At 44.8% G+C, this 16,840-nt stretch overlaps 1 protein-coding gene across 5 annotated transcripts in view; it reads right to left on the bottom strand.

Moving 5' to 3' along the window:
• The window catches only part of LOC129824267 (capping protein, Arp2/3 and myosin-I linker protein 3-like), a 45,320-nt gene that overhangs the window by 12,713 nt on the left and 15,767 nt on the right, over positions 1-16,840 (bottom strand). For all 5 annotated transcript variants that reach the window (XM_055883789.1, XM_055883788.1, XM_055883791.1 and 2 more), the window contains exons 3-15: positions 9,298-9,348; positions 9,090-9,149; positions 8,724-8,845; positions 8,102-8,196; positions 7,768-7,838; positions 7,519-7,592; positions 5,809-5,884; positions 5,514-5,602; positions 5,203-5,297; positions 4,168-4,254; positions 2,812-2,921; positions 2,570-2,647; positions 1,795-1,871 (exon numbers count right to left, since the gene is read on the bottom strand). In XM_055883789.1, the coding sequence (XP_055739764.1) occupies positions 1,795-1,871; positions 2,570-2,647; positions 2,812-2,921; positions 4,168-4,254; positions 5,203-5,297; positions 5,514-5,602; positions 5,809-5,884; positions 7,519-7,592; positions 7,768-7,838; positions 8,102-8,196; positions 8,724-8,845; positions 9,090-9,149; positions 9,298-9,348 (1,085 nt within the window). The remainder of the gene's footprint in view (positions 1-1,794; positions 1,872-2,569; positions 2,648-2,811; positions 2,922-4,167; positions 4,255-5,202; positions 5,298-5,513; positions 5,603-5,808; positions 5,885-7,518; positions 7,593-7,767; positions 7,839-8,101; positions 8,197-8,723; positions 8,846-9,089; positions 9,150-9,297; positions 9,349-16,840) is intronic.

The following is a 16,840-nucleotide window of genomic DNA, read 5'->3' as shown; positions in this document are numbered from 1 at the left end:
TAGGATTTCTCTTGTGCTTAGCTCTATTCCGTTTTATTAATCCTTAAAACTCCCTAGTCATTGCCGATGACAAGCATACCCATAACATAATGCAGCCACCACCAGAAATGAAGAGTGAACTCAGTGATGTGTTGTGTTGGATTTGCCCCAAACATAACGCTTTGTATTCACATTCTTCGACACATTTTTACTCCTGAACTCATTTAGGGCCGCCATAACAAAAGCGTTTCATTTGTAAACATTTCGAGAAACACAATCGCAGTTTGACATGATGGGGTGTTGTGTGCAGATCAGTGACACAAAATCTCAATGGAATAAATGTTTTATTCAGGCTGTAACACAACCAAATGTGGAAAAAGTAAAGGGGGGTGAATACTCTCTGAAGGCAAGTTACAAGATGACACGGCGTCATACCCTGGGTCGTTCTGAACGATCACGGAGCTCGCACCTGAATGCACTAATGACTCCTTTCTATGTGCTTCAAACCTACAGTCTGTTCCTCTGAATTGCTTTGTGCAAGCCTAACACCGTAAGATCCTATTTTATAACCTAGTTAGTCATGTTGGCAATAGAACAAGCGTTCAAATAATGCCCAGCTGACCCAGATTGCAATTTAAAATGGGCCCCTTTTGGATTGTGTTAACGGGATTGCAGGGTTGTGTTCCAAACAAAACAACTACAAGTGTGCTTGCTCTAGTGCCTTCGCGTCACAGCTAGGAGAGCTCCAAAAAAGCCCCTTATAGTTGAACTTGGAGACACTAGTTCGTCCTCTCACTCAAACACTTGTAATTGTTTCGTCATATGTTGCACCTACCCCACGTTTCCCAGGAACATTCTGTCATGTTGCTGAATGTATCCAGAGTATTTCCAGATTTCGATATCAACAAATGCAGCGAAAAGTACAGTAAATGTAAAAGGCACATAAAATCAACAGTGTAATGTTTGGATTCAGTCTTGTGTCAGGTGAACTGTTCTTCAACTTCAGTCTATAATCATTTTCCCATAATCTCCAAACTGTTCCCTTTCAATTGCTACCATGATTATGCATTTCATATTTATAGTGTAAGAAACATCTCAATGTAGTACTACCCATAGAGGCCAATTCCCATGAGTGTAAAGGGTTAATTTAAGGTTCGGGTTAGGCATTAGGGTTAGCAGTGTGGTTAAGGTTAGGGTTAAAATCTGATTTTATGACTTTGTGGCTGTGCCAGCTATTGACCACTCTGCAGAGGTGCCTCTAGGGCAAGATTCATGACAATAAATGCCAACCTGCTCTATAGCAATAGCAGAGAGAGAGAGAGAGATAGTAGAGAGAAGAGAGCGGGAGCGGGGGAGGTGAGGGAGACCGAGAATGTGCTGGCGCGTAGAGAGCCTGGGGATTTTAACAATAATTCCCTTCCAAAATTAGTCTCATTTTTCACAAACTTTTCTATAATGGATTAATCTGCTTAGCGGAGATGGGGTTGACGCTTTGCCAGTCCTGAGGGAGGCCAGACGAGAGCAGATGAGAGATGGATCATGTCTGCTCTGCTCCCGCCTGCTCTGCAAGGTAGGTAAACACTGGCTCAGAGACAGAATAGATGGATGAGGGGGCGTCTTGTACAGTTGGACACATTTCTATCTAATTCTGTCTACGTGGTACAGGGGTAAATGCCCATCTGTAGCAGAATGTGTTGTGCTCTACATGGACACTTCCCTGCGAGAGGATACTGCTGGTTGCCTCTCAGGGATCAACAGAGTTAAGTGAATAGAAATGGATTAAGGTCCATTCAAGGGGCTAGACAGTCACCTCACCTGTGAGAGAAGCAGTTCTTGGAGAGATTCAGGTAGGAGAGATCAACACAACATCCCCTCAACAGAGCGCCAAATAACTGTTATGGAGAGAAACCAGTTAGTTAGCATGATTAAATCACATATTATGTTAACACAACAACAAATACATACAAAGATCAATCGTGTAAATACGCTTGGCAGTTTCGTGATCGTTTTGCCAACACTGTCAGAAAGTCATTTTGCAAAAACGCTAATGTGCCAATAAAGTGACATTCTAACAAAGGCAACCAGACTCTCTACAGGGGAGATTATATGGAGAAAACAAGATATGAACACAACAACATCGTCAGGAAAAAAAAATCCCTCAAAAAAAGTGGCCTCCTTTCATCCCAAAGACACATCAGAGGAAGAGGAAAGAGTTGGGAACGAGCAATGGCAGACCAGAAGCTTCCTGTCTCAGAACACACTGTAATATTCTAGACAAAATTAATGCTCAACATAAAAGGCATAATATTCCTGCTATTGGGGCAGAATGTTCCTTCCCAAGTTATACAGATGAAAATTCATGCTTATACGTTTGTAGAATCCCAGAACTGTTATACAGTATATCCCGATTAGGGCGTCCACACTTCCACTTTAATTATTATAAAGTCCACTTCAATAAGTATGTTAGTTAAGACTCTCCCGACCCTTGACCAGACAAAGCACGTATCACTTTTTGTATCACTTTTTGTATATCACTTTTTGAATTGTATGGTCAAAGTATGAAGCACTCTAGAATGGAGACACTACTAACCGAGTCCACAGTGCAGTCGGTCCCAGAGAGGTCCAGATGAACCAGGCAGTTTGGCTGGGCTAGGAACAGGTACATGTTCTGCAGAGAGATAGACGGAGAGAGAACCTTTAAAGAGAGGTGTGCGTGTGTGTGTGTGTGTGTGTGTGTGTCTGGTTGTGTGTGCGTGCGCATGGGTGCATGTTACATGCGAGCAACAATACGTGCGTGTGCGTGTACATGTGGCGTTTATGTGTCGGTCTCACCGTGGCATCCTCCCCAGACAGAATCCCAGGGTTTTTGCTCAGGTCCAGGTGAAGGAGAGAGTTGGAGTAGTCATCACTGGAGCAGAGGGCCTGGGAGAGAGACACCACTCCTAAGATAGAGGGAGGGAGAGGGGGATGGATGAATAAAGAAACATGCATCAGTAGAAACAGTCTGTTGACGTAGAGAAGTAAAGGACCTGCAGAGGAGGAGGGAAAGAGTTTCAGAGCACCACTATTAACCGGCCAACTATCAGAGCTAACTACGAATCACATAAAACGCTCCATCTGAAACCAAGAAGACAAAAATGGCCCCTTGGTCCATTACATTAGAGCAGCCCATTCAAATCTCTTGACTGCAGAGATTTAGAGAGAGAAAACAGTAACAAGAGCATGCTCAGTGAGCAGTGAACTCAATCAAGCCCAAAAAACGGCCGACTTGCAGGGCCAGACCTTGTACTCTCATGTTCACTTTGAAGCCTGCACCAAAAGGTTACAATTAGAGCAATGAGGCAAAGACTGTGGAATAGCTAGCCCTGTGCTCTACCCTACTACAGTAGATTAATCTCATCCCTAATTCGCCCAGATTAGAGAGGAAATTAGCACACAGCAGACAACAGACAGGCATGCGGCACATACTCTGAGAGGGAGCAGGTAGGCAATCCTCTGCCCATCACTGTGAATCCACACATTCACATATTATGACTGTCTTTTTGACGAGTCATCTGTAGATCTATCAATCTATAAATAGACTTTGATCATAAATGTGCTCTTGACAAATATAAGAGAACATAAACCTTAGGACCCTGTATGACCAAGAATAGAATTGTCTTGATAACCCCAGGCCCTATAGACGGGATAGCTGAGAACGTCAGGAAAACAATGTGCACGGTTCAATGGGGCAGAAGGTTGTGTGTTGTTGTGATTCTGGATGGCCATATAGCTAGCAACAATGACAAGAAACTGCAATGTGGGGAATCGTGGGTGGCTCGTTTCAGTTTGTTTTATCTTGTTCTTGCTACCATGTCTTGTTTTGAGGTGTTTTGACTGATGTCATGTCTATGCTAATATGGCTAAAATCCGCTAGCTAGCTAACCAACAGCTGTAACGATGTATTTGAGAGACCACAAGTGCTCATTGTGCAACTTTATGTTTTAAATAAACATTGGAGACGAAATATAGTTTACATGTTGTCAACAATCTAAGCCAGCCCTGTCTGTTTTGCCCTGTAGTTGAGCACATGTCGGTTTTGTTGCTAAACAACCAACCGATCAAGTATGAGTTCTTAGATGAGAGGTGACCACCACAGGGGGGCACTGTGGCCCAGGGGACAGAGGGAGGACAGAGGGATGAACACACCCTTGGAGGAGAGGGACGTCTTGGAGAGGTTGAGCAGACGAAGGCCTTTGTTGAGACGACACACCAGCTGGATGAGGTTGGACACTCCTGGAATAAAATAAACACATGAGAGTGTCAGAATGAAACACACGCACACACACACACACACACACACACACACACACACACACACACACACACACACACACACACACACACACACACACACACACACACACACACACACACACACACACACACTGCTCACACACACTGCTCACACACACTGCTCACACACACTGCTCACACACACACACACACACACACACACACTGCTCACACTCACGTCCACAAACAAACAGTCACACACATGAAAATGCAAAGATCAGAGTACACACACACAATCACACACCCTTGACCACCCCACACATGATCAGCAACATCAACACATACACACAAGGTATAATCTACGCAGACGACAAAGCCAATCTAGTACCTGGCGTCTATAGGCACACAGGCACAAACACACAGTGATGTGAGTGGAAGTGACAGGTGAAAGAGGCAGATTCTGATGTACCAACGAGAGTTCCTGGCACGCATACAACCCTGACACACACACGTTAATAGAGGACATGCGCGCAAACACACACGTCTGCCAAGTCAAATCAAATTCTATTTCATTTGTCACACGTGTCGAATACAACAGGTGTAGACCTTGCAGTGAAATGCTTCCTTATAAGCCCTTAACCAACAATGCAGTTTTAAGAAAATCCCCCCCCAAAAAGTAAGAGATAAGAATAAGGAATAAGAAGCTCTTTTCGGTCATAAGAGACGGTAGCAGCAACGGTATGTACAAAACAAGCTACGAACAACGCAAAAAAACAACAACAAAATAGCGTGGTTGGTTAAGAGCCGATAAGATGGCAGCCCTCCCCTCCGGCGCCATCAGCCCTACCAGTAAACAGCAAACACTGAGAAAGATGCACCCAGACTGGTATTCAAACACATGACTGATGCAGCAAAAGAGTGAGAGACGTGCCACTGAGGGTCCAGTACCTTGGTTGTCCAAGGTGTTGTGGGCCAGGTTGAGAGAGTGGATTGCAGAGGCAGGATTCTCTGACAGAGCCGTTGCCATTTTCTGAGGGAAATCTCTAAAATAGCAAAATGTAGAGAGAAGGATTAAAGATGGTTTCGATGATTCCAGTGATCCATTATACATCTGTGTATATCTGAGTCATGGAAGATAAAAAGCTCAACTCAGCAGCGAAGTGGGGAAGGTTGGACAAGAATTAGACAGATGAAAAGAGAGGAGATGAAAGGGAGAAAAGTGGCAGAACAGGAGGAGGGGAGGAGTGGAGGAGACTCACGATTTGAGGCCAACGTTCTCCAGAGTGAGTTCCTCCAGACTGCTGGACTTACTGATGGTGTGAAGGACCTGCTCCACCACCTCTGACCCCTGGGGACATCAAACAGAGACATTGCTACATAACTGGACAAGCTCCTTATGGATAAAACACAGTTTTAACCAACCTAAAAAAGAAATAAACCCTGCTAGTCCAGTCGAAACACAAATGGATGTTCTCAGGCTGACAGACAGACAGACAGGTTTATGAAACATAGCCAGATATCACATGCAATCAGTAATGTACAATGGATAGTTACAATGCGCATGTCTGTGCAGTAGAGTTTGGTGAACCAAGTGTTGTACGCCATGGAAGCCACAATTACCGCCAGGTCCCTGAAATAGACACACACAATTTCCGGCTTAGATTTATACAATAGAGCCGTATCAACTGGAAATACTCATCAAAAACTCATTACATTCCCACAGCCAAACCAACAACAACAAAAAAAAAATTCTCCAGCAAAACAAATTAATCAGAGAGAGCCATATGGATGGCTTCAGAAATGATGTATGATTCTGCAGCACACTCTCCTTGTTGGAGAGAGCGGGCCCGAGGAAGGAGAGAGGGCAGAGAGAAGGATCAATTTGGCTGACTGAAAGAGGCCAGGTCAGTGGATTACTCAGTGTGAGGTTCAACAGAGCTATGTTTCGATCCTGGCCAACGGCCTAAAACCGTTTTATCCTGCCCAACACACCATTTGTCTAGTAGAGGGGAGGGAGAGAGGGATGGAGGGAGAAAGGAAGAGAGGCAGAGAGCGCGAGAGAGAGAGAGCGAGAGAGTGAAAGAGAGAGGGAGAGAGAGAGAGGCAGAGAGAGAGATGAGGCAACAGACAGAGAGACCAACAGAGAGGGAGAGAGCGCTCTTAAAGGGGAACGCCCTCCCTCCATTACAGCGAATCATTAGCGCCCAGCCCAGTGTAGCATGGCTGAGGGCTGTGTTCTCATTTCTCATGTCATTGTGGAAGGGACTTCACTCTGGCTGGCTAAAGGGTGTGTGTGTGTGTGTGTGTGTGATGGTGTGCATGCGTACGCGTGCATGCGTGTGTACAGTATGCGCGTGTACACTCCACAACCTCTCCCAGTGTTCCCCACCAGCCAACAGCAGCTCCCTCATACACCAAACTACTGGCACGATTTCCCTGAATCAACAATTCCATTAAAAGTGTGAGTTGCACTTCCAGCCCATGTGTAGAAGAGAACTGTTTACTACCACTATTGGTCCCCTTGGGGCCTGTAGGGCACTAGAGCATGACAGTCTGCCAGCTATACTCCAGAGAGAGACACGCACGCACGCACGCACTCACCACGCACACGCACACGCACACACGCACACGCACACGCACACGCACACGCACACGCACACGCACACGCACACACACACACACACACACACACACACACACACACACACACACACACACACAGGAACCAGGTATAGCTGCTGCAGCGTGCCCAGTGGGAGCGATGTCTGAACCTGTTGGGCTATTGCTGCAGGGCCACACAGGCAGCAGAGAGAGAGAAATGTATCCACTTTCTAGCGCAAAGATTGAAATTAAATAGAAGAGGACGACAGTCAGCAGAAAAAGCACGGTCGTGTCGGAGGCTGTAACTGTAGAAGGCAGAAATCAGAAAGGATTTGGGGGGGGGGGGGGGGGGGAAAGGACACGACCCAGAGGGATGCACCACAATTGCCTCCTGGCAGGGAGACAGGAGAGGCGGAGAGTTCTGGAGGGCCAGCCCACAGGAGGTGGTGAAACTTGGCTTAAACTAGAGCACCTCACACGGGTGAAGTCCCATGAAAGCTTTACACTGTACCCCTGCCACTCACTTACTGACATAGTCCCATCCGAGAGCAGAGTAGGGCTGAAATGTAAGTGGACAGGATGAGGGGATGACGGGGGGAAGAGAAAGGGCGTAGAACAGCAGTTTTCTGCAGCATCATTTTGCATACAGAACAGGTGGTGTACCTGCTGTCCAGGTGGCTGAAGTCCAGCAGGTTGAACTCCCTGTTGTCCTGAGAGTGATAGATAGTGTCCACATCCTAAGAGAGAGGGGAAGTTGGGAGGTTGGGAGGGAGGGGAGAGAGAGGGAGGGAGAGAGAGAGAGCGATAGAAAGAGTCAGGTTACAAATATGATGGTACCAGCAATACTGACAGTATAACTTCATTGATTGAGCACTACAGTTGGTTGATGTAATGCATATGTGGTTTTCTTACCCACTGCACTTCCTCCTTACAGCCGATGCCGTTATAGTCGCACAGAGCTGCGTAGGTCTCAGAGAAACCGCCTGAGAGCACGAGAAAGAGAGAGAGAGAGAGGATGAGGAGAGAGGGCAAGAGAAGAAAGAGAAACAGAGCAAGGGGGGGAAAAAAGTTCATATTGAGTTGAGATGAAAGACAAGAGCATGAAAGAACATGAGATAGAGATATTAAAATGATCCCTGATCACATACAGTCATATATTAGTTGGTTCTAAACATAATAACATATGCTCTGTGTCACCGACTCGACAAAGAGTGTGAGTTCGAGAGAGAGTGAGTAGGCGGTTCACCACAGGTTCTCTGAGTCTCTACAGATGATTCAGAGTTTGGTGAAAACTGGAGGACTCCATCGGAGACGTCCCCCTCTGCTCGGCAGATGGTCGGACTGCGAGAGATGGCGGGAGGGAAAGAAGGAAGAACGAGAAATAACTAGAAAGATATTAACATCTCAGTCAGTGAACAGTATATATATATATATATATATATATATATATATATATATACAGTATACTGCATATTATACATGTTGGTGACATGACTTTACTACTACATTAAATACACAGTGTCCTTTATCAAGTTGTATAGTAACCCTAATCCTAATACTACCCTACTTAATCTCTGAACCTGTCTGTCTTAATCTCTGAGCCTAATCCTTACTTTAGCTCAATAGTCCTAACTAGTCTTTACTTTAACCTTCTATAGTGCCTTTAACTGCATTCTCTCTGTCCCCTGTTAAATGGTCTGATGGAAAACAGATATTTTGGTATATTATATACTGTAGATGAACCTCTATGGTCAATACCCAGTGCAGAGTCAATCCTGATGATGTTACAGTCTGCAGCCAGGCTCTCCCTTCTTACAGACTACATAGCACGGTTCGTAGCAGTAGGTGATTTCACAAGCGAGACTTACGCATACATGGAGTTATTGAATATTCGTGAGAGGGCAACGTTGATATGGTTCATCATGTGATCAAGGTGGTCTTGTGACTGCAGTCTCAAGGAATGGGTCGATTTGTCTGTGTCTATGACAACCTGAAAGGTGTGAGTTGACATCCCCGAGATTAAACAGAGCTAAAATGGAAATGATCATTTCAGAGAGTTGCTTCTCAGTTGACAAAAATCGGCAAAGCTAAAGCTAATTTTGCCCGATAAACAATCTTAGGAATATTTAATGCCAATGAAACTCAGTACCCTCAAGAAGTTTTTGTAAAGAAAAATGTATCGAAAATTTGAAACGAGGCAGATGGTTGGTTGTGGCAATAAAACAGTTTCTCACCTGATGATCTGGATACGTGTTCATTGCTCGAATTTCCAGGAAGTTGAAAGTAATCTCCACCTGAAATGATGTTGATAGTGTGCATTGTAATCAATATGACCAAGTTATCCCTTTACTGAAAAATGATGATAATAATCTTCAGAATCATCCTCATCATCATCAAAAGCAACACTATTAGTCTATTACATTGAAAAAGATTGTGAAATACCTTGGCAGGGACTTTGACAGCAAATAGATACATTCGCCATGTTGCCAGAACCTAAGAAGTGAAAAGATGAATTTTGCTGTCAGACAGAAGGAAATAAAAAATGCTAATCATCATCGCAACAAATAACAATATAGGGGACCGACCACCATATCTGTTTACTCAAACATCACATTACTCAGTCTTGCCTAGATTTTTGAGACATTGTGATGCTGACATTTCATTACTTAAAGGTAGTTATTTTCAATCAATTCTAGTGTCAATGTGTCATAGCTTGAATTGATTTAGGAGTAAGGAGTTGAGGAGACACAGGGGGAAACAGGAGAAAAAGACAAAAAAAATCCAGTTTTACCCAGATCAGGGGATTACCATTAAATGGTTGGCAGGAGGGGACGTGGGTATATATTCAAAGTCGAGTCTGCAGAAGTAATTAATCTCATTCATAATTCAAACGTCCTAATTAGCATACTCCGTCCACGCCTTTATTACACACACCCAGAATCCCTCCATCCTTAAGTCTATTCTTTGCCCTCTCCTTCCCAAATCTTAACCAAATTCCAGTCAGTTCTCCTTTTCTTTAACACCTCTCCTCTCTCACCCCCTGCCATCCTTCCATTTCTTTCTCTATGGAAATCTGTTCTTTATTCCAACAAACTATCTTCCTAAGCCTCCCATCTCACCATCCACCTCTCTGTGCATTGTACCCTCGCTCCCTCCCTACCCCCGCCACCCCCGTCCCCCTCTTCTCTCTCTCCTCCCCGTCACTCTTGCCTTTCTTATTCGCTTGGAGGTTTCTTTTCTGTTTCTGCTCTGTCACTTTCAATTCCTCAAGGCCTCTCTGTGCTGAATTGTTAATGGCAACCCACCGTGCGGCAGAGAGAGAGAGAGAGAGAGAGAGAGAGAGAGAGAGAGAGAGAGAGAGAGAGAGAGAGAGAGAGAGAGAGAGAGAGAGAGAGAGAGAGAGAGAGAGAGAGAGAGAGAGAGAGAGAGAGAGAGAGAGAGAGAGAGAGAGAGAGAGAAAGATACAGAGAGGCTAAGGAGAAAGACAGCAAGAGAGGGAGAGATGGAGATAACAAATTTCCCATGAATAAAGTCCTCATATTGGACATCTCTCCACGCTATTCTAAGCTAAGTTAGCACGTCGACAGTGGATCAAGCTGTATCAGATGAGACTGCCGGGAAAGACAGGCAGCCAGGGAGTTGACCCTGCGGTATGACAGAGGAAAGACAGGCAGCCTCAAGAAACCCCCTTTGAAAGCCTTTTGAGAGCCCCTATTACAGAGATTGTTATTCACATCAGAATGCCCTGACATGTTGGAAAACTCAGTTATATAAACCTGATCAGAGAACAGCAGTGGAGAGAACACGTTTTATGATAGCTGAGAGGCTTGGAGTGAGAGAGAGAGAGAGAGAGAGAGAGAGAGAGAGAGAGAGAGAGAGAGAGAGAGAGAGAGAGAGAGAGAGAGAGAGAGAGAGAGAGAGAGAGAGAGAGAGAGAGAGAGAGAGAGAGAGAGAGAGAGAGAGAGGGGAGACAGAGATGCAAAGCTTTTATCATCAGACACAAAAGATAGACGCGTAAACACGGGCATCAATAATGTAGGTCTTATGGTGGGCTTTGATTTGATTGAGCGAGAGGTTGAACACAGCCTGACATGGGGTTCGCATCGTCAAATATAATTCATCATCTATTCAGATACCATTATTAATACCAATCAATGGATTTCTGATTTTGGTTCAGAGTTTGTTTGTTCGAAAATAAGTGGCAATCAAAATCAAGGTTAACATGTTGGATATTAGAATTGAATACGAACATTGGAGAAAGCAATAGACTCTTTTTTTTTTATACACTTCTTTTTTATATACACGTTTGTATTTTTGATTGGTGGCTGGTACTGTAATACTCCCACTTGTTTGGTACATTCAAGGTACTGTGTGCCGAACTGAAAACGTAGTTTGGCGGACCTAAGCAGAGACAGGTGTCTGAGCCTGCGGCTATGGAACCATGACCAGTTCACCAGACGTGCTACCTTGTCCCGAAACTGCTGTTCTTGACCCTCTCTCTCCCACTCCTTCTCCCTCCCTCTCTCTCTCCCGCTCTACCTCACCTGCTGTCTCGACCTCTGAATGTTCGGCTGTGAAAAGCCAACTGACTTTGAAAAGCCAAGCCAACTTAACTCCTGAAGTGCTGACCTGTTGCACCCTCTATAAACCCCTGTGATTATTATTTAACCCTGCAGGTCATCCACCAACGTTTGAACATCTTGAAAAACGATCTTCCTGAATGACCATGTCCTCTTATAATCTCTACCCGGCATAGCCAGAAGAGGACTGGCCACCCCTTAGAGCCTGGATCCTTTCTAGGTTTCTTCCTAGGTTCCTGCCTTTCTAGGGAGTTTCTCCTAGCCACCGTGCTTCTACATCTGCATTGCTTGCTCTTTGGGGTTTTAGGCTGGGTTTCTGTACAAGCACTTTGTGACATCTGCTAATGTAAAAAGGACTTTATAAATACACTTGACTGATTGAACTGTCCAATCACAACCTTGAAGAGAGGAAACATATAACTTTGCCCCACTGGCTGTGAAATCTCATCAGACTCCTCATACATATACAGTAGACGGTTCTCCAAGCTGCTCTGAGATGACCAATCAGAATCCTAATATTTGAGGGGAGATGACTTTGGCCAAGCCGGATCAGACAGTCAATGTGATACCAGGGTGATGAGATAGGGGGACTTTAACCTGTCCGTCTGAGACATACAGGGAGAATCTTAAAGAGGCAGAGGAGTCGAGTCTTAAAGAGAATCTTTAGAGACGGGAGTGTCTGTGATGGGGGCTGCAGAGGTGCCCTTCCAGCCATGATGGCACAGAGTCAAATACTCACAGTTCAAAGAGCCAGGCAGAGCCAGAGTGGGTCTGTGTGGAGGAAGTGTGGGTAGGCAGGCTGGGAGGGAGGGAGGGGGGTGGTTTGGCTTATATTAATCATAAGCTATCAAGCTCTGGGTCTGCACTTCAAACGAGACCTGCAACGCGTCACATCGCTGCCTCTGGGAGACGAAGCCACAGAGTTTGCCAGACTTGGGCCCGGTTTCCCGATAGCGATGGAACTTAGGCTTACAGGCGCTTTAACGAATAGAACTAGCAAAATAGAGCTCAATTAAATTAACATGAAGTTGATTTCAATATGATTAAAATATAATAGTATTTATCTTTTAATGCATCCTCTCGTTTTCATTTGAAGCATCTTTCTAACCTCCAGTTGCAAAGACATTGGTAACTTTGTATTTGTGGTCAACTTCATTCTGAAGTTATCGGCGGTCACAGAGATTGTGTGTTTACCGGGGATCTTCTGCGTATAAAGAGACGCGAAAGGGCAAAAAAAGCATCTAACGATGCACTTAGCATTTTCAAGTGCGACTTTATTGCGAATAAGCAGTTTCTCACCCAGAAGCAGTCTTTATTGTCGCAGGTGATTTTAACCAAGCACCTTTAAAACACATCTTGGTAACAATTCATTTTAAGGGGTCCTCATTACAGTGTAATTACATATGTAATTACTGTACTAACAACATGCAACTGGTGATAATTTCAGTCCGTAATTATAGAGGCGTAACCGCGAATGCTCGTTACCATGCTTGTTACAAATGCTCAAGTTTCCAAACAAACTATTTGTCAGACTTTCACAAACCACCTTATAAGTGTTAGCCAATTAAAAACCAAGCACCTCATTGACAGAACTCTGCTATGAAGCCATCTGGAGTCTGATGCCCAGGCCGAGGTCTAGCTTTTGTGACATGGTGAGGTAGGACCCAGGAGCAGAGAGAACCAGATGTGGAACCAGTGGTTAGGATAAACGTAAACACTTTACTGGGAAAAAGTCAAACCAGTAGACACAAAGTAAAACTTGGAAAAACAACCAACACTATGATTCGATAACTCACTCAGGAGACAAACACACATGGCAACGAAATCAAGTTTCTACAAAGGCTGACAGAAAACACACCTCTCTGTAAAGAAATCATAATTAGTTACAGAAAGCACCAGTGTCATTACAGTCTGGAGGACGGTCTTTGCCGCCCTCGGGTGACAGGTGGAACCATGACAGCTTTCGTTTAAAATACATGAAAGCTGATGAGCGCTATGGCCAAAAACGGAGGGTTTCAATTATTTGTATTTATTTATTGTTAAATCATTGAAGGGTGCATTTGACGTGGAAAACAACAGTAGCTCAGGAAGGCAGGGCTGAGAGGAGATAGAATAATTAGATCACTTGTTTTAGTACTGCCCATACAGTGCATTCAGAAAGTATTCAGACCCCTTGACTTTTTTCACATTTTGTCACTTGACAGCCTTATTCTAAAATGGATAAAATATTTTTTTTCTTATCAATCTACACACAATACCCCATAATGACAAAGCAAAAACTGTTTTTTAGACATAGACAAATAGAAATATCAGATTTACATAAGTATTTAGACACTTTACTCAGTACTTTGTTGAAGCACCTTTGGCAGCGATTACAGCATCGAGTCTTGGGTATGACGCTACAAGCTTGGCCCACCTGTATTTGGGGAGTTTCTCCCATTCTTCTTTGCAGATCCTCTCAAGCTCTGTCAGGTTAGATGGGGAGCGTCGCTGCACAGCTATTTTCCCATCTCTCCAGAGACGTTCAATCGGGTTCAAGTTCGGGCTCTGGCTGGGCCCCTCAAGGACATTCAGAGACTTGTCCCGAAGTCACTCCTGCGTTGTCATGGCTGTGTGCTTAGGGTCATTGTTCTGTTGGAAGGTGAACCTTCACCCCAGTCTGAGGTCCTGAGCGCTCTGGAGCAGGTTTCATCTAGATCTCTCTGTGGGGCCTCCCGAGTGACACAGCGGTCAGGCGCCACTACAGATCCGGTTTCAATTCCGGGCTGTGTCAAAGCCGGCCATGACCAACAAACCCATGAGACGGCGCAAAATTGGCACAGCATCGTCCAGGTCAGGGGGGTGGGTTTGGCTGGCTGGGAAGTCCTTGTCCCACGCGACTCCTTGTGGAAGTCGGGCGAAAGCACGCTGACTTCGGTTGCCAGCTGTACGGTTTCCTCCAACACATTGGTGCGGCTGGCTTCCGGGTTAAGTGGGCAGTGTGTCAAGAAGCTGTGTGGATTGGCAGGATTGCGTTTCAGAGGACGCATGGCTCCCGACCTTTGCCTCTTCCAAGTCCGTATGGGAGTTGCAGGGATGGAACAAGGCTGTAACTACCAATTGGATATCACGAAAAAGGAGGGAAAAGGTGGTAAAAAGTTTTTGTATTTTTATAAATAATAATAATTAGGATTTCTCTGTACTTTGCTCCATTAATCTTTTCCTCGATCCTGACTAGTTTCCCAGTCCCTGCCGATGAAAGACATGCCCACAGCATGATGCTGGCAACACCATGCTTCACCGTAGGGATGGCACTGATTTTCTCCAGACGTGACGCTTGGCATTCAGGCCAAATAGCTCAATCTTGGTTTCATCAGACCAGAGAATTATGTTTCTCATGGTCTGAGAGACCTTTAGGTGCATTTAAGAAAACTCCAAGTGTGCTGTCATGTGCGTTTTACTGAGGAGTGGCTTCCATCTGGCCACTCTACCATAAAGGCCAGATTGGTGGAGTGCTGCAGAGATGGTTGTCCTTCTGGGGGAACTCGGGTTCTTGAACCATCGGGTTCTTGGTCACCTCCCTGACCAAGGCCCTTCTCCCCCGATTGCCCAGCTCTAGGTAGACTCTTGATGGTTCTAAACTTCTTCCATTTAAGAATAGTCACTGTGTTCTTGGGGACCTTCAATGCTGCAGACATTTTTTGGTATCCGTCCCCAGATCGGTGCCACGATACAATCCAGTCTCGGAGCTTTACGGATAATTCCTTTGACCTCATGGCTTGGTTTTTGCTCTGACATGCACTGTCAACTGTGGGACCTTTTATAGACAGGTGTGCCTTTCCAAATGTTTTTTTTATTAAAATATATATATATTTCATCTTTATTTAACCAGGTAGGCCAGTTGAGAACAAGTTCTCATTTAGAACTGCAACCTGGCCAAGATAAAGCAAAGCATTGTAACAAAAACAACAACACAGAGTTACAAACAAACGTACAGTCAATAACACAATAGAAAAATCTACGTACAGTGTGTGCAAATGTAGAAGAGTAGGGAGGTAGGCAATAAATAGGCCATAGAGGATAAATAATTACAGTTTAGCTTTAATACTGTAGTGATATATGTGCAGATGAGGATGTGCAAGTAGAGATACTGGGGTGCAAAATAGCAAGAGGATAAGTAACAATATGGTGATGATGTAGTTGGGTGTGCTATTTACATATTGACTGTGTACAGGTACAGTGATCGGTAAGCTGCTCTGACAGCTGATGCTTAAAGTTAGAGAGGGAGATATAAGACTTCAGTGATTTTTGCAATTCGTTCCAGTCATTGGCAGCAGAGAACTGTAAGAAAAGGCGGCAAGTGTTGGCTTTGGGGACGAGCAGTGAAATATACTATACCCGCTGGAGCGCGTGCTACGGGTGGGTGTTGCTATGGTGACCAGTGAGCTGAGATAAGACAGAGCTTTACCTAGCAAAGACTTATAGATGACCTGGAGCCAGTGGATTTGGAGACGAATATGTAGCGAGGACCAGCCAACGAGAGCATACAGGTCACAGTGGTGGGTAGTATATGGGGCTTTGGTGACCAAACGAATGGCACTGTGGTAGACTACATCCAGTTTGCTGAGTACTGTAGTGATGGAGTGTTGGAGGCTATTTTGAGTGAAGGAGGCTTTCGCTGAAGTCAAGGATCGGTAGGATAGTCAGTTTTACGAGGGTATGTTTGGCAGTATGAGTGAATGAGGCTTTGTTGCAAAATAGGAAGCCGATTCTAGATTTAATTCTGGATTGGAGATGCTTAATGTGAGTCTGGAAGGAGAGTTTGCAGTCTAACCAGACACCTATGCATTTGTAGTTGTCCACATATTCTAAGTCAGAGCCACTACTCTGGCCGGGCGAGCAGGTGCGGGCAGCAATCAGTTGAAGAGCATGCACTTAGTTTTACTAGCATTTAAAAGCATTTGGAGGCCAAGGAATGAGTGTTGTATGGCATTGAAGCTCGTTTGGAGGTTTGTGTCCAAAGCACAGTGTCCAAAGAAGGGCCAGATGTATACAGAATGGTCTCGACTGCGTAGAGGTGAATCAGAGAATCCCCAGCAGCAACAATTTCGGCGGATAATTTTAGAAAGACAGGGTCCAGATTGTCTAGCCCAGCTGATTTGTAGGGATCCAGATTTTGCAGCTCTTTCAGAACATCAGCTGTCTGGATTTGTTTGAAGGAGAAGTGGTGGAAAGCATGGCTAGCCGTAGAAAAATGCTTGAAATGATCAATTATCGGAGATTTATCGGTGATGACAGTGTTTCCTATCCCCAGTGCAGTGGGCAGCTGGGAGGAGGTGCTCTTATTCTACTTGGACTTTACAGTGTTCCAAAACTTTTTGGAATTATGGCTACAGGATGCAAATTTCTGTTTGAAAAAGCTAGCC

This window comes from Salvelinus fontinalis, chromosome 26 (assembly GCF_029448725.1).
Source record: "Salvelinus fontinalis isolate EN_2023a chromosome 26, ASM2944872v1, whole genome shotgun sequence".
NCBI classification, from domain to species: Eukaryota; Metazoa; Chordata; class Actinopteri; order Salmoniformes; family Salmonidae; genus Salvelinus; species Salvelinus fontinalis.
Note: the sequence above shows the minus strand (reverse complement) of the source record. Positions and strands in the feature narration are given on the sequence as shown.